We start from the raw sequence: 21,639 nt of genomic DNA, 5'->3' as shown, positions 1-21,639 counted from the left end.
TCTGAAACTTTGTTATAAAACAAACAGAGATATTTTGGAATCTGAATATTGCTTTTATTTAAATACATTAAAATTTGCAATGTAACAAAACTATTGGCATATGAAATTCAAACACCATTTAAATGAACAAAACATGGCTCACTTCATTTTTCTGTGACTAGTGTCAGTAACACTAGGTTATTTTTCTCTCGGTGCCACATCACCCCCCCCCCCTGCCCCCATTTACACTGTTCACAGACTATCTTACAATAAGAGTGCTGAATAAAAATGAGGTAAGAAAGTGGTTTGAAGATTACAGATCATGCAGAACATGCTGAACAGCAACAAAATATTTTGTGAAAGAGGAAGTAACAAAAAAAAAATCCAAAACAAATACATGTGTGCATTTAAAAATAATCAATTTACACAGCTTTGCATCTTTGGTTACAAAGTAGGTTGAATGATTTCACAGCTTTTCCCCCTGGCCCCCTCAGGAAAAACAATGGAAAAAAATAAAACAAGGTAAGGAGGAGGGGGGGGGGTTATGGCAATACTAATTCACTTTTAGAGAAACTACCAACAGAACTGAATCTTCATCAACAGCCTTGTGCAGGCTCATGTTCAGATTTGATGTTAAATAGGTGCAGAGTCACCCATCAAGGCTCTCAATACTTTATACTTTACACAAAAATGTACATTCATACTGGATTTTTTAACTTGAACTATGGATTGGCAACTGCAGCGTAAAATTTGAGTTAGTGTTACACGTTTGTCAGAATTTCATTTTGCCTACATTTTTGACAAATATAAAGCATTGCCCCCAGGATCTATTGGCCAGTCTGTTGAAACACTGTAAAAGAAAGGAGGAAACCAAGTCAATGGGCTACTGTTAAACAGGTTTCATGTAATTGTTCATTTATGAAAATAGCAGCCCTGTAATAAATAAAACACGTGACAGTAGAACTCAAAAGACCGATGTAAGAGTTGGACTTGATGTAAAAGTAACGGCAGCGGTGTGGCGCTCCGAAAAACAGGCTCTCTCCCACGTCTTACTTTACAACAAGAAACAGCAAAGGCTAAAAATAACTCTTTACCCACTCAATTATCTCATTTAAAAAAATAATCGCTCTCTTTTTGACAATCACTCCCATTTGTCCCTTATGTGAGGTGAACCCCTCCCTTTACACACCCACGTTTCAGGTCCGGTCGAAGGGCCTGTCTCGCTCGGGTCTGGTCCCAGAAAGGACATCCTCTCCAGACGCTTGGACTTGGCAGTCAACCCAAGATGGAAAGACCAAAAAAAAAAGACACTCCGACCTTCCCCGATACTCTGTCTCTAAACACACTTTCTGTCTGTCTAAACCTCTCTGTCCCTCTCTCTTCATGATTGCATTAACACTGGAAAGGCCCACAGTACAGATGCATACACTCTTACATTCCAACATCAAATTCCCACTTGCTTGCTAACTCACCCTCTCTCCCTCTCCCTCTCCCTCTCTCTCTCTCTCTCTCTCTCTCACACACACGCACATACAAGCACTGTACTTTGTGGTCAAGCTGGTGGCTAAGAAGACAAAGTTTTTTTTTCTTCTTTTTAATTTCACATACACTAACTGTAATAAGTTGTAGAGAAGATGCTCTTCTTTTTTTTTCTGCCCCATGCGAAGCAGGGCAGATGCACTTCAAGCGGAGGTGACGTTGGGTTGCACTTGTTGTTGTTGGCCGGGATCGAGCTGAGTCTGGAGCTGCTGGGGTTTCGGGTGGTGCTGGAGCTGGGGGTGTGACTGCGGCTGAGGCTGAGGCTGAAGTTGAAGCGGAGGCTGGGCCTGCTGCTGAGGCTGGCTGAGTCCTTGCTGGGGAGGCGTGGCACTGGAGCTGGCGGCTGACTGGGTGGACAGCTGAGACAGCTGCTCGCTGTTGGCCAGAGATTTCAACACGGCGTTCTCCCTCTCCAGCACAGAGTTCCTCTCATACAGCTCCTTGATCTGCTCCTTTAAGACCTCCACCTCTTCGCGCACTGCATACATCAGATGGCTTTTCACCAGGTCCTGAGGGAGAGGAGAACATGGTATGAAATGTGCAACTGAGTCAACAGCATGTAGGACCTATAACCAGAGGCAGACCAGTCATACAGAGGCTGGTTTATCATGTTCTTACATGCAGCAGACAAGGACATCAGAGGGAAGCTCAAGGCTAAAGTTGTTCATGTATTCATTCTAGCTGTGTGTTCAGAGTGTGTTTATGTGTAAATGCAAAGACAAACAGCACATAAAGACCCTGTGGTTCTAAAAACATGGAAAGAAATCAATATAGACATGAGAGCTGGATGAAGACAGGTCCAGACGCAAATGATTTAAATTCAAGAACATAATAAAGTACATGCGTATAGATCATGTTCCCTGATATTGCTGTCTGTCCACTGAACTGAATACCTACTTCATACATTTTAAATTTAAAAGAAAAATGAGACAAAATTTTACTCAGATATGTATGATCAGTTACAAGGATTACTCACCATAGCCTGTTCAATTTTATTATCAATGGCAACAACATTGGTTCCAGAGGCACTGTAAAAGAAAAAAAAAGACAAAGTCATGTCAGAATTAATCACATCATTTTCAGGATTTGTTTTCAGGATTCAAAGCCTCCTGGGGAAGATTTTTCTGCTCAAACCACTGCTTTCCTGATTTCTTGTCTTTTCCCCCAACAGATAGTAAAAACAGGGAATACTGGAAAACATGACAATGAACAACAATCCAAACGAATGAAAAAAAAAATGAATCGAGGAAAAACAGATGAGAAGCTGGCGCTCAGTTAATCAAACCGCTGGCCCTCAGCTCACCATGGGAATCTAGGACAGATCATTTAAAATGACCTGTCACTGCTCATGGTCATACCAATCTAGGTCAGGTCACTGAGTTCACAGGAGAAAGCAGAGAGGATTTACTGCAGGCAACACGACAGATCCAAGTTAGTGTAAATAATGCATCATTTTGTGAAACTGGCATATTCAGTGTAGGTGTGGTGTTGCCTCCAGTAACTGCAACCAGTCCCAAAGGGAAGACACAGATATATAAAACACAGGGACCAATATAAACGTGGTCTTCGATTATCTATATCTATGATGACCCGGTTTCTTTGGACCGACTCCTTTTAATTGTTGTATTTACATTTTACAGCAGACGGAGCAACAGGTGCGGGGGTCCGTGAATGCGGAGCGGAGCAGCGGGCGTCCGCCGTTACCTGCGGCGTGTCCGGTGGGAGAGAGGCCCGGTCGCGTGCCGGGTCGGGTCCCCGGGGCAGCACGGAGGTTTGAAGGAAAACGTGCACGGCATGGCGCTGACCGCTGCTGGAGCTACATCGGTGTCGGCGGAGAGAAAGGCCACAGGAGCGCACCGGCGGAGGTTTAGCGGAGCGGCAGTGGCCACATTTAGAATAATGAAACATGAGCCGACGGGTGGAGGAGTCAGAGGGACTGACAGGAGGCGGAGGGACATCTGACATGATTTCTGGCTCCACCCGCCTCGTAGTGACCGGTAACTATAGTAAGTATACTGGATCCATCTGCTGAGGAAGCGGGGTACGGGGGCCCAGTGGTGCCAAACATCAGTTAACATAGTGAATGAATCCATTGAGGAATAAGCAAACAGACGGAAGTATTAGACAGAATTATATGAAATATATTAATAAAAACACTTATGAATCTAATAAAAATTTAATTAACTCTATTCATAAACCTCTGTAAAATTCATCTTTATAATGTTATCACAAGGTCAGGGATAATAACATTTATAATCCAATGGTCTATTTCTTTTCTTAATTCCAGTGCTGATTGATCAGAACAACAGCTACAGTTATTCCAGGGACTGAGAAGCACCGATCACAAGACCAGCAGTCTACAGCCAATAATTCAAGGTACTAATGTTTAGCAGGCTTTGTTTACCATGGTCCCAATCTTATTTTGGCACTTTAGTTTTCCAACATTTGTGATTTGGAGGACCGCACTAAACATCTGCAATTTCGTTGTGTCTTGAATACAATGACAATAAAAGGCATCAGCTGAGGCTGATGGGAATGTCATTGCTTTTTTTCTGCTCCGAAACCAAAGTTTCTGGACAAACAGGATGAGGTATGGTGATGAATGGAGAGCATTTTCATCACTTCTGAACACAGCTGTTCTGATTACACGCGTAGGCCATGTAAACCATATTAAATCACATCCCATGTAAACAGTTGACCCTGAAATCTTCTTCAATCAGATCGATTTCGGTCAGAATGATAAAAAAAAATGGGCATGTAACTGCAGCTTATGCCACCATGTGGTAGGAAGGTGGACTCCCTCTGAGGACAAGATGTTCTGTTCCTCCACACCATCCAATTTATGTGTGAGGCCAGAGGAAGCACTCAGCTGATTGTTATCAGAGGGCTGTACCAGGGGGAAGGAATGTTCCCCCATACCTCTGCTGCTGTGAAACGCTGTCACTCACATGCTCTATCCTACACAACTGCCTTTGATCTATGTCACATATGACAATGTCTAACATGAGCTGCACCTAAGTACATCACACAATGAACAATGCAGACATGTGTTGAGTAAGATAGACACGTTGTCAACTGAGGCTACGCAGACACACACACCCCAATCTCTCCGAGAAATAAATTACAAACAAGAACGCACATTTCAGCAGTCAGTGCTCTCTCATTAGTTTCTTTCTGTCCCTCTTGAGACCACATTATGTGACCCCCCCCCCCCACGAGTGATTACATAACTAAATGTTGAAAAAAAAATGCATTAACCTCGACTTCACCCAGTACCAAATGTGTGTTTAATTTAGACGAGGCGTTACACACAGGCCCTCCTATAGTTCTCTTTCCTAACTGGAGTTTTCAATAGGCCTGTGCCCAGAGGAATCTCTCACTCTATAAACTACAGACGCTGAGTAGTCTGTGGGCTACACCCTTGTTGCTTTACCATTGGCTTCAGGCAGGATAGAAGCCCAAAACTTGCTTCTACCAATAACAGAATTTCAACACATTGTGCACAGTATTTTGTGCACATGGTATATATTTAGTACAGGCCTGTTATAATCTATTATTACCCAGTATTCACCTACTTAAATCTGATTACAAGGCCAATTCATGCTTCTCAGAACTTTCCCCAAGCTGTTGGGGATTCGCAGTTCATAAGTTGTTGGAGGGTTATAACAACCAAAAAGAAAATCAAGGAACAAACCCACTCCGCACTGTTTTGATTTCTTCTTATTATTATTATTTGCAGCGGACCACGCATGATAAGTGCACTGCTGCCTCCTGCTGGTTAAAACAAACAGCAATGCATTTGGTCTTTGCAAAGGGAAATCATGTGCGTTTATTTGCTTATAAAACACGGAAGTGAGACCTGATCACAAGCGGCCACTTGAGACGGAGTTCAACCCCAGGTGTGAACTGCTGTACTGTTAACTGATTGTATCAACGGAGACGCGTGTTAATGCCGGGTCTGAATGGGACCTGCGAATTGCCTTGCTGCTGCCTTGCATTTTCTCTTAAGCTTTTCCTCCAGTTGGTTTCAGTGGAGAGAACAACGAGAGGGGATGAAACAAGGGATATAAAAGGAGAGGAAAACTCAAAAAACTCCAAGTGTGCTGTCAGTGTCCGGACATGTGATAGGCCAGTGATAGGTTTGTAACTATAGAGACTGGAAAACATCAGTGCACAATAATACTGCTCAAAGAGTCTGAGATAGATTTTTTTTTTTTCAGAATGCCTGGAGCCAAGACTCGGATGATAAACTGTAATTCTGCTTCCTGGAGTCAAAGTGGGTAAGATGATTTTGTTAAGTCATTAAGTTTTGGGCGGCTACTCTTTACCTCAGCGGCAAATGCACTAGTTACACTGAAGTAAGCAGGCAAAAAATTAAATAAATCAAGCCAAAAAAAAAACATATTAGGACACCATCTGGTATTCCAAGTAGAACTTCCAAGAACAACTGGCACTGGGGGGGGGGGGGGGGGGGGGGGATTTTGGAAACCACAGCATGAGTGAGTAGTGTTTTGGAGCTCAATAGAGCGACTGTGCCTGGCTCCTGACACACATGATCTTGTTTAAGCCTCTAGATCTCAAGTCGAAGTCAAGAACTTGTTTGAGCGCATGACTTCAAAACAAAACATGTTGAATGCACAGTAAAGCCACCTCCTCTGTTTTACCCGTGTCAGAAAGCAAACACTGTATATCTACTGATGTAAGTAAGGTCAAGACCCGCAGGCCTGAGGGCTGGGCTGAGATGAAACAGAATGCTAACGAGGGTTTGAACTTACTCTGCCACTGATTATGCAACTAACAGCTCTGTAAACTTCACCTCCTACATTAACGGGACTGACATTTAGAAGCTCTGGGTAGAGTTTGGCGTTTTCCCATATACTGTTAGCAGTAAAATAGGAATGTCAATAAAAAGTCCATTAGAGGCAGAAAAGTTTACACTCGCACAGAACGCAGGCAAGCCCAGCAGAGAGGGTGAATAACTCATCTGAGCATCGAATAGTTGTCATTCCTTGCCTCTGGCAGAACTGCTGGCATATTCAAGAGCATTAGCTTTCCTTCAGCTACACAGGAAGAACTAAGCAAAGTCTATTTAACTCGACCTAAGACATGATGAAACAAGATCAGAGCTTAAGAGGGAAGGCCTGATCATATGCCCAAGGACAACAGGTGCACAAGTTAGTCTCAACAAGACACTTGTGATGCATGAATACCTCCCATTTTAAAGTGTAAACTCTTGTCGTTATTAATTTAGATCTTATTTTTCTCTCTGGGCCCGTGGCTATGTACTGCAGTGGTACAGCTATATCAACACCAAAAGTATACAGATCACACGTCTTTTTTTCACACTCAGATGAGCATATATCTACTTTCACTTTATTCAAGACCTGACAACTTCCACTGTTAATGTTACATTAGACAGCTGTGCACGTAGAAAGGCAGGGGCAGTAAGTGCTGAAGTCACAACTGAGCAAGCATTTAACTGTCTGCGAATGGCATGACTCTGGTCAGAGTATGAGGGAGCAATATATATAATTAATTGAGATTTGAGTCTGAGTTTTATTTTTAAAATTTACATTCATCTCCACATTTCATCTGAGCAAACAAGACAAGAAATGTCATAATGTTGAAGCTGAGTGTGTGTGTGTGTTTTAAAGATTTATCAAGTTAGCAATCTGAAGTTTAATCTAACAAACTAACATCGTGTTTAATTTGTACAAAAGAACAGAAGTGCAAAAACTGCAATTCATGATGTTACAGATTGTGTACTGGACTACTTCTTGGTTGGGTGCAGTAATTTCCTGGAGTCTCCGCTGGTTGCAGAAAACATTTTTAAAAAATGTAAACATAAAAAAGCAACTCCAATATGGATCTAATACTGTACTTCTTCAGTGCTTAGAGCCTGGAATATCAGCACAAACATGTATGTTTGCAAAAAGTTCAAAATGTCGATGGTGACTCCAAAGTTTTATATTCTGCATGATTTTTCTTTTTGAGGAAAAATAAAGCCGCTATTGATGAAAAGCGGCTGAAGAAAAAAAAAAACAAGACAAGAATATTGATATTAAATATAGGTTTTCTTCACATACATGCTTTCATATGCATGTCATTTTCTCAACATTGCTCAAGAGGTGCTATTATACAGCCGGCCTTCATTGCAGGGGGTGTAGAACTGTGTTGATAAAATCGATTCTCCTATTCTCATTTTATTTTGTAAAGATCGATTCGTATGTGCTCACGTACGAACGTGCGTGGTGTGAAGCTACAGTAAGCAATGCTTAGTTAAAGTTAAAAATAAAAAAGTGCAAACTTGGGCATTACTAAATTATGTCGGACAGTAAGCACTGCGTACTGTCTGTCTGAACAACTGCATTATGGTAAAAAGGTCAGTGTTGGTTTTTTTTTGCCAAAATGTCTTGTATATTCTAGCACATTTTCACTTTCAGAACCTCTTTTATGACTTCATCTGGTTGCCTTGGACATGCTCCCAAATAAACCTAAATAAAATAGACTTATTGAGGGTCAGCACCAAAGGTCATCACCAAGATCTACCAAACACAAAGTCTTAAACAAAGCCCTGGTTATCTTTGCTTCCATGGAAACAAAAGCTGCTTGGAAAAAACAGTGTATCCACAATAGCACAACTCAAAAAAAAAAACAAAAAAAACAAGAAGGGGCTTATATCAGCACTATTTGTGCCATCTTATTCTTGTAGTACCATATATTGAGAGTGGAGTTGGAATTGGGCAAATGGAGCAAAACATTGATTGTGAATAAACAGATATTGTGTCTCGAAGTAACAACACATCTCAGTTTAGATAATGGCATCACAATGTTGATTTACCTGTTAGCTGCTAACAAAAGGACTGAAATTATTTGTGCGTATGTGTGCGTGTGTGTGTAATTCTCAGGGGCTGGTGATGGTGCGTCAGCTGTATATTTCTCTAAAAACAGTTTCATTTCCTGTCACTCAGATATGGTTTTGTGTGCTTCCCTTTTCATTTATGTAAAAGGCATTATAAAAGCGGTCAGTGCTTTTTAAGGTGCCTGCTCATTATACAGCAACAGGGTGAGAGTTTCTGTATGTCAGTAAGAGTAAGCCCACGTACTACAGTGTCTTTTATAAGTGTAATAATTACGACAACTTCAAAATTTAACTAAATAAAAGTTGTTTGACAGAAACTCAGTGTCTCAGTGGAAAGACTGATGCACTTAGAAACCAGGCCTTACTCAGGTTGTTATACAAGTCCTGCATTACAGGGAGCATGCACACACACTCTTCAGCCTCACTGATCCACCTGAAAGCTGAAAGCAACAAGTTGAAGATGTTCGCATTTTCTGTGTGTTTCTGTGTGTTTAACAACAGTATTATATTCATAGTTTTGGCCATTTTCCGTAAACAACTGCCTTTTACTTAGTGTATTAACAGCTGATCTTTAGACGCCTCTACAATGGAGCCCAGTACTTACAGCAACAGGAACGGTCACATGACCAGATATTGCTGTAAACAGACACTCAGTTTAACCAAATGACTCTAAGTGAAATTCACGTAAATTAAGAGCACAGGTGTCTGTTCAAAATGTCTACTGGACTGCAGAGCCACTTCCTGCAACACCCCGATCAATACTAGATTTTTTAGGTTAATTTTGATTTCAAAATTTGAGAGTTTAAAATGTCCATTAACGATGCAGTTGTCAGCCAATAGTAACACGACATATACAAACAAAATGACGACAGATCCATTTGATATTTTACTGCTGGAAAATCAATGTGTCAGTTCTCTTTGGTAGACCAAACGGTGTAACGGAGAAGCTAGGTGTGTTTCCATCTACCTGTTTTTAGACATATTTTCAGTTTGGTGTATAAATAAAAGCAAATTGTGCAGTGGAAACAGACTTAATAATAAATACAATAAATAAATAAATTATGGGGTTTCACATGAAGCATGTGACCTAAACCTCTACTGAAAGGACTAAAAAAAGCAGTAGACAGAAACATCACACCTGTTAATACATTTATTAACAGGTTTATTTACATCATCTTGCACCGTCCTCTCATCTGCAAAGATTTAATGGCACCAGCTGTTTATATCAATGAACCAACTCCTAACATTCTCTTAACAGTAGTGGGTGGAAATGCATATCAGTTTATTATTAATTAATCTAGAAAATGTGTCAGATGAACTGATGATAAAGTTAATTGTTACCTGCAGCTCAAACTGGGATTCACATGTTTACAATCTGTTTTAACTTTCTCCATTCGATCGTTTGTCTCTGCACCCCGAGATCTCAACAACTGAGCTGGTACACGAGACGTAAGAGACGTGGCCAAACAAATGAAAATAACACCCAGGCAGTAAAACAACCAGAATTTTGAAGTGACACAGACAATATATGTAGTTACAGAAAGAGAGTGTCAAAGAAAGCGCCAGAGAGAGAAGCTGAGAGAAAACAGGAGAGAGAGAGAGAGAGAGAGAGAGAGAGAGAAACAGAGATGTTGTTGAGAAGTCTATTGGCCAATCCTGTGCTTGCTGCCAAGCTTTGTTTCCAAACTCAATCCATGCATGTGGAGCAAGCAAAGCTCTGCTGCTACTGAACACGGCACACATGTTGTTACACTCTATCCAGTCCAATCCAGTATAGTACGGTACCTATCACTGTGGGCCTTTGAGTCCCTTAATCTGCTGCCAGACTGGAAGGCCTGGTAGAAAGCCTTGGAGGGGTTCCTGTGTCACATTCAGGGAAAGAAAGAAGCGACAGAGATAGGGAAGAGTTGAAACAGTGAAACCAGACTAAAGTTGTGATTCCTAGAAACGTGTCCTTATCTAACTTTATTCCACCTCAGAAAAACTCCTTTGCTCATGTTGTGTGGCTGGCTCTTAGCTTTCAGTAAAACATATGGGACAGGGGCTGGGGAAAGGGAGTCTTGACCTAAACACAGGAATGTAAGCTCAAAGGTTAGGACAGCTTCATAAACTTTAAGGGCCCCCCCTCAGGCCATTCACCTACAGTATGCTGGCCATCGCTCATGCTTAGGTTGTTTTCCTGACAAATAAACACACAGTCTGAAAAAAGAAAAAAAGAATCAGTCATAACCCCTACTTTTCAGCTAAAGCTTTTTTAGTTGTACCTGTAACAGGAAGCTGAAATTTGGGTCAAATACCGTCCTTTATGGAGTTTAACAGTACCTCCTATATTCCTGGTGATTAACTACAAGTACATGGTGTTCTATGCCAAGGGATGTATGTAGAGAAGGGGAAAGGAAACCCCCCACCTCGGACCCCAACACACACACACACACACACACACACACACACACACACACACACACAGTGCAGGGGAAGGAGGAGTTGATTTACTGCATGTGTGTGAATATTATAGCAGCCAAGACTCTTTTCCTAGAAATCTCTGGCACAAACTCCCTTTGTCACATTACCTCATGACTAAACACTCTCTCAAACCTCCTCCCATTCCTTCTGCTTAATTTTACTTTGCAGGCAACAGCTAAAGAAAAACCTCCACGCACGTGTGGCAAGCACACACCTCCACAGAAAACCTCGCTTATTCACTGAGGCTAAAACGCAGAGATCTGCACAAGTGAGCAATCGGCTGAAACCACCGAGGTCAGATGACTTGGAGTCCAGCACCATCTCCATGAATGAGGTAAGAACTGGAGGAGTCATCATTCCCTGTTTTCAAGTAGCAAACACTCAGCTCTCAATGACTCTCTTTGTAAGTCGAAAATGTAACATGTCAATATCCATTTATGAAAGCGCCTCTTTGTAAAACAACTAGTCAAGTGTGTTCGGCAGTGGTGAAAAGTGCCGTCTCCCCCATAAAAACCCCCAGAGTATGGAGTGTGAAGAGAACAGAAAGAGAAAAACCCCCCCTTTCTTTCTCTAACCCACTCTCTGAAACCACACAAGCTAACCCGACACAAAAACCATGGCTGCACATGCTCAAGCTTTGCCCGATACTGCCCCAAAGCAAACGTCTGACCTGGCAGCACACGAAAATAACCTTTTGGTGCATTCTTGCATGTTGCTGTCACACATCTAGCCGTAGCATGACCCATGTTTTTTTTTTCCCCCTTCAATGTGCCTGAGCCGCACACCAGTGGCTGTGTCAAAAATTTCAGCTTCATGGTGTCGAACCTCTTAATAACCTTGCAAACTCACTGAGCACGTGGAAACCAAAAGTAGCCTTAAATGATGAGCTGTGAGTGGGAGGTGAGGGGGGTTGTTTGAAAGGAAGTGCAAGAGTAGAAAAGAAAAGTGAGAGTGCTTTCCTCTCAAAAGAGCGAGAGGAAACAAAAGGTGTCAAAATAGATTTTTACTCTGGCGCTAAGGTGCTGACAGAGGCTTCATGCATAGGCTTCATCAAAGCTGACACTTTAAAACTTGGCTACAGGTTGTGACTGTACAGGCAACAGAGATGCCCTGTGAAAACTGAGTATTGCGACTGGTTGATTTGGGCTGCTTGTGTTTCCTCCTGTGTTTTCAGTAGTTCAGAGTGAGCTCGCTAAGCCATCTCCAGTGCAAACCCTGCATTAATATGTTGGGGCTCGTGGCACAGGAAAGAGGACTGAGGGATAACTAACAAAGTGCGGGTGGCAGTAGATGGACGGGTAGAGTAATTGGGTGGTGCGGGGGTGCAGAGCGAAGAGCGAAAAGCTAAAAGAGAGTGTTGAAAACTCTCGCTGTCTGTGCTTGTGAGGCTTCAGGTTCTCAGCGCCATCCATCCATCTGCCACAGAGCAGAAGTAGGTCAAAACTATTTAGATTTCAGCTGCCCTGTGGGAGTTTCTTTCAGCAGGTTATGGGTTGTAGGCAAGGGAGAGGGACTACAGGGAGAACCCAGAGCCACTGCATGATTACAGCATGGCCACTGGAGGAGATTAGCATAGATTAGAGCCAAGAAACCCAGGATCTTTACCCCCCTGATGACCGCAGGAGCCCAGTTCATCTTTCTGATCCTGGGCCATAGTTCCGCAAAAAGTCCCTTCTTTCAGGGCATTTACAGGGTACTTCCAGGGTACTTCCAGGTTATCAAGGTGTAAAGTGGAGAACACAAACTTCTTTATAGTGTACAGAACGTATTCAGGCTACAAGCAAGCAAGCAAGCACTGTTTGTTGAATCAAAACATAAAGACTAGAATTTTTTTTTTTTAAACTGAAACCACATTTGTACAGCCAACTTCCCCAAACTAAAAAAAAATAGAGTGATAATGAGAGAAACTGGGTAAACAAGACAGGAATTGAGAGAAGCTAAAGTGAAATTAAAGCGAATTCTGCTGCTTTCGCTTCAGAGGGAGCTGCATGAAATGTTGGTTGGATCTCAAGACTCCAAGTCTGAAAATGAAAAAAATCTGGGGGTGTAGAGTTAGAAAGAAGTGAGTTTACCAGACCTCTGCAACCTGCACCTCATCTCTGCTTTACGTGTGACTGTAGGTGAATGTATGTGCCACTTTCTGACAAGGAAGAAGTACGTGTGTTGTTCCTTTTTTTTGTTTGTTTCACTGTCCACTGTGACTCCGACAGTGTTACAGGAGTCCAATGCTTAAATTGGTGCAGCAGTCAGAGAGAAAAAAAAAAAAAAGAAAAAAGAAAGTCTGCACAACCTTGCTATTTTGGAGCCAGACATCTTGTATTTCAGCTGTTTTCAACCTCCCTTTTCTGCTCTGCATGCCTCCTTTGCAACACTGATTAAAAATCATGGCTCCAGTTGGAAGTCATAAGGAAAAACACCATAACTTAACATAATCTCTGTGCTGGCTCATCACAAGCAGTCACTTTTTATTCTGCTGTCGTTATTAGTCCAAAGTGCTAACAGGACCTTCACTCCCTGAGTTTAGTTCCTGTGATTATTTTGTCTAAGGACCTTCAACTATTTTAAGATTTCATAGAATAGCAAATGAATTAATGAAATACAATGAATGGATTAAAAGAAAGACAATAATTAATTATTAGAACAATTAGTAGTTTCTGAAGGTGGTGAAAAATCAAAAGCTGAAAAGTGGGTCTTTATAATCCTTTAAGTCACACAAGTGGCACTTTCCAAAATCAAGACAAGGATATTCTCAGCTAAGCTTGTCGACAGCACAGTACAGCAGATCCTCTGTTAAACGAGCCATTAAAACCCTGGACTGTGTCGGTGACGTTCTTCTGCTTGTCAGAACAATGGAGGCCTCAACACCTGGGGTGGAGGTGATGACTGAGGCAAAGCCAACGGACATATGGGCTAGTAGCGTCAGTCAAACCAGAACAATGCATTTTTCTTTTTAAAACAGCTTTAGGGACAGAGAGGAGACTGAGGTCAGAAACACACACCATACACAGTGAGTGGTGAAAGAGTTTGGGGCAGGAGCAGAAGCTGAAGTATTACACTACTGCTAAATGCGGCAACTGTATTGCTCCTGCACAGATCTTAGATCTGGTGCAGTGAAGTAGTTACAGTAATTAATGGGAATTTATAACAGTGATTACTAATGAGGCCAAATATGGTTAACCAAAAAAAAGTGTGTATTTCTACCTCTGTGAGGCACTCTGGATAAAATGTGCCCACAAAATGTCATATGATATGACCAGAGAGCCCCACTGCGGAAGCGGGGAGCGAGCTAAGGAATATTAAATGAATAGAAGGTGGAGAGCAATGTGAGGGACTGACTGAAAACAGGATACAGCAGTAAAGCAGAGGTCACAGAGGGAAGGGAAGGACCCTGTGGTACATGTTGTCTCTGTGTCACTCTCCCTCTCACAGACGCACACCCACACAGTTTAACCATGACTAAAAATGAATAAGATGTTGATGATGTCTGTGGTGAATTTGTCCAAAAGTACTGCCAGACCACGCAACTTTGCTCAATGAGCGCCACCTCCCTCCACCCCAACCCCCAACACGGATAGCTGTGCACACATACATAAGCACACGCTGAGTCAACCCATCCCCTTTTAAAGTCACTCCCCTCATCCGCCCACACAGACACAGCCTCTCAATTCACAGTGGCAGTAACTGCTCCACTACATCGCAGAGCTGGACTCCCCTCCTCCTACCTACCTAAGGAGTACCATTTTACATAAGCTCCCCACTATTTGGGGACAATAAACCATACCTCCCCAGTATGACTTCAATTACCTACAGACTACAGATGCAATACATTTATGCAAATGAACCTGCAAAATAGAAGCAACTCCCCTGTGAGTACAACAAAGACATTAAGACAATCCACCAGTGTTATTTTATGCCTTCAGTTGCTGAGGCCATCTGGGAAACATTAAGCTGCGCGAATCATATTCCAAGCATGAGAACAATATCTTCAATCTCTATATCTGTTTTTCTTTAATTACTTGCAGGGAAAACTACGGGGTGGAGGAAGATGGGGACAAACATTACAGCCTACCGAGTGGCCAAGAGAGTTTCTTCCAGGTTGTGCAACCCGTGTAAAGTCTACAACCTTCTTAAACATGCCGTCAGTAGTGTGTGTTTGAGTGGGTACATGCGTGTGTGTGTGTATATATATATATATATATAGTGATGAAGTACTTTATCAGTGCATCTGTCCCTGTACAGTTTATGCATCATGTTGCTGTGCTTTACGAGTGTTGTACATTTAAAGTTTAAGGTTGAGTTGGCAAACCTGGTTTTCTCTGCAGATACTGGCCTACACTGAGCACAGTACATAAAATATATGGCGCTCATTTCTTTGCAATTTCTCAGCCATGTAAATTGAGCAAGCCACTCCTGACGAAAAGAGTTGGTCCGAGCCTTTTTCACATCGAGATGCCCTACTGATTCCTTGTCTAAACTGTCCTCATCAGAAATTTGGGATTGTAGTGGCACAGGAGGCTGAAAAACAAACCGATTCGATTTGATTGAAAGTAAAGGGCTGAGCAAGAGCAAGACGACTTATGGACCAGACACAGGTAGATGACATCCTACACAAAACTGTCCCCATCTTGGTTTATTATGATGTTAAGTTATGAAATATAGCAGCATTTTCTCAAAAAAATGATCGCAAGCTGCAAACTAAATGTTCGCAGTCTGGAGCCCTGTATTGGCTACTGGAGTAGTCCATTTAAGGAGAAAATGGAAGTGTTTTTGTTGTGTGGTTTGTGGGGCAGAAAGAGAAAAAACAAACACCGTGGTGGAAATGTAGAAATTAAGCAAGAGACTAAAAAAGCTGGGTTGGGTGGCGGGGGTGTATTGAGCATAGTTAAAATGCCTGGTGAAGTGAGGCACAAGTTTCACTCTGCAGCTTCCTCCACCTCTTCTGAGCATACCACAGTTGCTACTGCAAAGGAATGTCATTCAGCACTTCATCTGTACATGAACAACTGCCATGCCTTGTCTGTCAGTCAATCAGTGTGGTAGTAGGTACAAAGCACCGACTGCACTGATGCTGCACCAGTAGTTAAAAAAAAAGAAAAAAAAAATGGCAACAGTCAATAACACCAGTCAGCTGGGGCTCTGAGTGACTTACAGAGCGACTGTGCATGCCCCTACTATACATTGGGGCGTGTGTTTAACCACATCCAAAGGCCCTAAACAGATTATACAGTAATTTAGCCTGACCTTGCATTGCAAAAGAAAAGGGCCACAACGTGACAACAAGCACAGTTGGTTGACACACCCCACTGTCATGTCTCTTATCGGCAGAATAGGGACACAGTGGAAAGGCTACTGCTCAATGTCTGATAGTGCCTGACTGTCGTAAGAGACCCCTGCCCTTATCAGCCTGGGAGCTGGGTCTTCTCACAAGCAACACATAAGTACAATGAATAAAGAAAAAAAAAGAAGGCCTGAAGTCAGGAGCACTGTATCACACCTAAATAATGTTTTAAACGACACAACTGGCATAAAAGTCTATCTCAAGTAATTTGTCTTGTTATTACAATTTAACCAAGCAATAATGTGAGAAGAATGTGATTTTTAAAAGTTTAAATACTGTGAATCAAGAGCTTTAATAGTAACAGTAAATACTGCACAAAGTACACTGGCACTTTTTAGGGAATTAAATAATTTTCAGGGGATCGGTTGTCTCGATTTTGCCTAGTGTAAGTGTCAAAGTTGCATTTGCCACAGGCAATGGATTTTACTGACAAACTACAAACTGTAAGCTTCCCTAAAGAGCACATGACAAACTGAGATATATCTAAACACTGTTTAACAGATTGTCCTCCCACATGTGAAGAAAAGCAGAGCCACACTGGCACTGCAGTCTGCATATCTGGCCGGGTCTACATTCTGATACATCTATGAGACTAAGATCTGTACATGGAAACCACTGAGAGATTTCAGGCACTGTATCATTTCCGCTCATGAGTGCCATCTACTACAAGTGAAACAAAGAGCTACAACTCAGGAATTGAGAGAAAGATTACTTTGGAAAGGACGCAAATAACTGACAACAGCACACTGATAACATTATGTCTCACATATTCATCTGTATAGTCATACTTGTGTATTTACGCACTGTCTTAGCAATCCAAAGGATCATTAAGCAGCACAATATCTGCAATACACAGCTAATCAGCAGTTGTTTCAGCTGGTGCTCTAAAATCCTCTGTAAACACTTTCCTGAGGGGAGCCTGATGGGGTTATGAGTGGAAACCATGATATCATAAAAGTGGCAACACAAAATCAAACAGTCTCTACTATGTTTGCATTACAAAATCTTTTCCAGAGTAGGAACTAACTTATTAAAAGGTCAGGCATGCAGCACATTTGCAGAGTGGTCAGGAGTAGCCTGAGGCTAACTGAGCGAACTCTACACGCTGTAGAAACTAGCAACACATCCAAGATGCTTGCAGCCAAGGTCAACCTACGAGACACTGTCCTGAAGGGTGACAGCTAATGTGGGAGGGCTTCAAAGTTGGAGACATCAGACCTGCAACCAAATACTTCCACACACATAACACGAATACACACCCTAACACACACAGAATCACTGTATGACATAAGTCATGTGTATGTTTAACGAGTTGTTGCCTGTGAGGGGGGAAACCATGGGTGTTTTCCTCAAGGGCGCTACACTCCACTTACTTATTTAGGCCCTAATGAGAATCACCAAACTTTACATTATATTTCCTTCTTGTGTGCCCCATCTGTCTTCCTTTTACTCACCCCCCTCCCTCCATATGACTCTGAAGCTAAGGGGAAAACCCTGTCCCCTTAGTGTAACAGCAAATGGCCAAACAAGCTTCTGCACAGCTGCGCGGCCTCACACTGCCTGAATGCAACTGTACAAACTGTGTGTATTAGAGATTTCTACCGTTAACATTAAGATCTAGAGAGCTGTTACCTGTCCTCCTCCCCGTCGACAGGTATGTGGATTCCAAACAGGCTGTTGACAGACGGAGTGGTGAGCTGCAGGCTCTCAGGCATTAGGGCCTTCACTGGTTCCTTCCCAGAGACAACAGGAGACTGTGCATTGACGAGACCCTCCAGCTTCCTTCCTCCACCACCACCCTCCACCAGTCCAAATCCAGCTGCTGGAAGGCCCTGTGCCCCCAAATTTGCTGGAGTCTTGCTGTGGAGTATCTGACCTGGAGGCAAACTGGAAACTGTCACATTTGGCATGGCTGCACTGGAGGCACTGGGCACAGCAGCGGGCACAGTGGTGGGAACACTGGAGCTCACTGCGATGGCAGGCACATTTTGTACACCGGAGGATGTGGGGTGGAGGCCGTGGGGTTGAGGCTGTCCAGCGGCTGCATACTGACTCACAGTCTGCTGCTGTAGAGCGGATCCACCAACCAGCATGGAGCCTCCGACACCACCCATTCCTACAGCCTGCTGCTGCAAGAGGCCCGGAGCTGGCTGTCCAGTAGGTACAGATCCCCCTCTTGCTCCAGCAATATCTCCAACCTGACTTGGCACAGGAGCTCCTCCAGAGGCTGGAGGAATGACCGAAGCAGGTCCTTGTCCCACAGGCTGCAGCCCTGCAGAGAGGGTGGACACTGGAAGGGACTGGCCAGTGGAAAGCCCTGGCTGCATGGCAGCAGGCTGTTGCTGCTGATAGTACTCCGTCTGGTTCTGCATCAGTCCAGATGACTGGCTGGTCAAGGGGTGGCCCATAGGAACTTGCTGCTGCTGCTGCTGCTGGGGAGGGTAAGCAATGGGCTGGGCTGAGGGAGGCATGATGGGGGACTTTTGTATGTGAACACCAGATTGAGGCAACCCATTCTGTCCGACAGGCAGCACGCTCTGGGGAGCAGAAGGCTGGAGACCTCCCACTGCTTGCTGAGCTGGGGCAGCTGTCGGCTTGCTGCTAGAGAAAGCACTCTGCGTGGCCGACCCACTAACACTCTGTTGACGGGCACCGAAGCTTTGATGGTGGATTTGTTGCTGCTGGTGTGGTAGTGTCTCCACTGAATGCATGCGAGATGATGAGAGAGAAGCGTCAGCCATGGAGCCCAAGCCCTGACCTGAGTGTGTTGCCGGGGCAACCACAGAGCCTCCTGTAAGCCCGAGTCCACTGTCTCTGTCTGCGGCAGGGTCCGGTGTTGCACTGGCATGCCTAATGCTATCTACAGTCCTACTAACAACAGAGCTCTCAGAGTCTTTCTCATAAAACTCTGTACACGTCCACCTTCCTCTTCGAAAGGGTTCTCCAGTACCATGATCGAGTTTAATGACCCTGAAGCGTGAAGTGCAACTCACCGTGGAGGTGGCAGGAGGAGGAGCTGAACTGGTCACTGCAGCAGGTTGTGATGCATTTACTGACACAATGGCTGGTCCAGCGCTGGTTGCTGGAGCAGACTGTTGCTGCATTGCCCCAGGTTGAGTAATAAGGGGTAAACCACTTGTAACGCCGATCCCCGGCGGCTGCTGACCACCTTGAGCTGAGCCCGACACTCCCACTTTTCGAAACTCCCCAATGGGATTGCCTGATAGCGCAGACAACTGACCGGCTTGAGGTATGTGTGATGCTGCCATAACACTGATTGCCTCTGGATCCCCAACATTATTCAGGGCTTCTTCAGATGAACTCCTGTCACACGCAGGCTCGTACTCGGCCCGCGACATGTATACTTCCGACGACACGTCTTCAGTCCGTGACTCGTCTGGGTCTTCCAGACTCTCCGTGTCGTCGGTGGCACCTATAGCCGCCACCTGGGCCTGAGTCACACTTGTGATCTGAAAACAGCTCTTTTTCTTGGCCGGCATTTTCGACATAATGGCAGCCTGATTCCAAGTCCCGTATGGCTATGTTTATCCTCCGTCAAAAAGGGACGAGCTGGTTGCAGCTTCCAAAAGCTTAGATCATATTAAACAGCACACTTGTATCTATTTTACTTAGCCTAGCTAACTGTAATCGAGATGAATCTGCGCCATCCCTCTTCCTCTCTCGGTCTCCTGTTGCGTTTCATGAGCTCATAACGCAACGCCACACTTCGTGTCGTCTTGTCCAGCAATGCGGCTTGAGACACCGATACCATCCGCCGGTGCGAGAAGTGATCCAGCGCCTTCCGTCTGCCCGTACCGGCCTGCTAATATCCCGGTTGTGCAGTTGTCAAACGGCCGTTGTCGCAGAATGTGTTGCCCAGCTGCAGGAGCTACTTTAGGCTGAGGAGGGCCCGCAGCCCTCCACTCACCGAGCTAGCTAGCAAGTCGACAGCCAACTGGCTGCTGCACACTCCCCCTACGTCGGAACAAGTATGCGAGACATCTTCCCGAAAGCAGTCCTTTGTAATCGCTCGCTTCACCAGCTTAAGGTCATCCGGTGGCGACCCTTACTTCGAAGCTAACCGCGATCGAGAGAGTAAAACACTGTCAAATTTCTCGCTTTGAAACAAATGAGAATCTAAACAGCGCTTACAGTTACCTCCCTCACTCAGTCACTCTTGACAAGATGGCTATGTTGTAAGCAACCGCGCTGCATCGTGGGTAGGTAGGGTGCACAAGGATGTGTACGTACGAGGCGTTTGAGAATCGCCCTACATGCTGCCTTCATGACACCGTCAGAAAAATAAGCAATTGTGATGCGTGCACAGGCAGACAGGATGAAACCGAAAAAAGTGAACATTTTCTGCGACCACCGCCAGTACGCAGATTTTAATCCCAGATCTCTATATAGTCTTTATTCATACTGACAGTTTAGTCTCTCTCCAGTTGAAAGTGCACAGATGGATTAACCTGTTTTGTGGCCAGGGGGCAAAAAAAAAAAAAAGAGCTGCTGGTGGTGCTGAAACTAAAAAAGTTGATTAATATTTTTTATAAATAAAAAATCGCCAACACTTTTAATGACTGATTAATCAGTTCTATATCAGTTCTGCTGGTGCTGACAAATCAATTAATCACAAATTGTGACAAGCATTATCTGACCATTACCTATTATTTGACATTGTATAGACTGAACGATGCTACCTTACTAGTCCCCTATCACCCCCCCACCCCGCCCGTTCTTCTCAGTTGAAATTATAAGGGGTTTTTTTTTCTCAGGGACTCTCTTGAAGACAGGACCCTAAAATCAGGTAACACAGCAGAACTCACCTTAAGGACCTTAGTATGTCAAGTTTGTGCAACCTGTGGAAAAAAACATGTCACTGAGAATGTCCTCTTTCCTTGTTTGACAGTGAGCTGTCATGCTTCTTTTCTTGCTCTTGCTCTAAAGGACCCCTGGGATGCTTTGATTATAAAACACAGTAACCATCAGAATACTTCTGCATAGCATACATTTTATTTTGCTTTCTTTTTTCTCAGTGACCACCTATCATTAAATCATTCCTTTTAATGAGAACCAGAAACTTTATTATTAACAGAAAACTTTATTAATCCCTGCAGGGAAATTCTTTTGTTAAGGACAAACTCCCAATTGCAACGTGGTACACAGAGAACAAATGTTTCTAAAATAAACTGAAAATAGTCTCTTTCCAGCTCGCATATAATATCAGAAAAAAAAAAAAAACATCTTCGTATTTGCATATGTACATGAGATTAAAATGACGTATACACAGTATAGGTTGCTGAAGTTTCCCCTCTTACTTCTTCCCTTCTTACTTGGCCTCCCTGGTCTTAGATTTCAGGTTTGCCTGTATTATTCGTACCTCCTCCTTGTTGCAAGCTCTGAAGGCCCACAGAAGCCACAGAAGTCAGACTTTACTGGTGAGCACTTGAAGGCATCA

General features: G+C 43.5%; 1 protein-coding gene across 2 annotated transcripts; it reads right to left on the bottom strand.

Moving 5' to 3' along the window:
- Positions 1-39: 39 nt before the first annotated feature.
- Positions 40-20,360, bottom strand: LOC121192664 (TSC22 domain family protein 2-like). 2 transcript variants are annotated; one of them, XM_041054438.1, is made up of 4 exons: positions 17,814-20,360; positions 10,166-10,240; positions 2,495-2,546; positions 40-2,027 (listed from the first exon to the last, which is right to left on the bottom strand). In XM_041054438.1, the coding sequence occupies exons 1-4, from the start codon at positions 19,688-19,690 to the stop codon at positions 1,662-1,664; spliced, it is 2,370 nt and encodes a 789-aa protein (XP_040910372.1). In that variant the 5' UTR covers positions 19,691-20,360; the 3' UTR covers positions 40-1,661. The 2 variants fall into 2 exon arrangements, with proteins under 2 accessions (XP_040910372.1, XP_040910373.1); XM_041054439.1 differs by lacking the exon at positions 10,166-10,240.
- Between the last annotated feature and the right edge of the window lie 1,279 nt (positions 20,361-21,639).

The sequence above is a fragment of the Toxotes jaculatrix genome, chromosome 14, assembly GCF_017976425.1.
Source record: "Toxotes jaculatrix isolate fToxJac2 chromosome 14, fToxJac2.pri, whole genome shotgun sequence".
Lineage (NCBI taxonomy): Eukaryota > Metazoa > Chordata > Actinopteri > Toxotidae > Toxotes > Toxotes jaculatrix.
The sequence above is the reverse complement of the archived record's forward strand: the minus strand, read 5'-3'. Positions and strand labels throughout refer to the sequence as shown.

What these genes read in the sequence shown, in the direction of transcription:
- LOC121192664 (XM_041054438.1), bottom strand. Translation starts at nt 19,690, where the DNA reads ATGTCGAAAATGCCGGCCAAGAAAAAGAGCTGTTTTCAGATCACAAGT. An exon ending in GTCGACGGGGAGGAGGACAG is followed by an intron (nt 10,241 to 17,813) that starts GTAACAGCTCTC and finishes AATGTGACACAG; the next exon opens with GAACCCCTCCAAGGCTTTCT. An exon ending in TCAAAGGCCCACAGTGATAG is followed by an intron (nt 2,547 to 10,165) that starts GTACCGTACTAT and finishes TTTCTTTTACAG; the next exon opens with TGCCTCTGGAACCAATGTTG.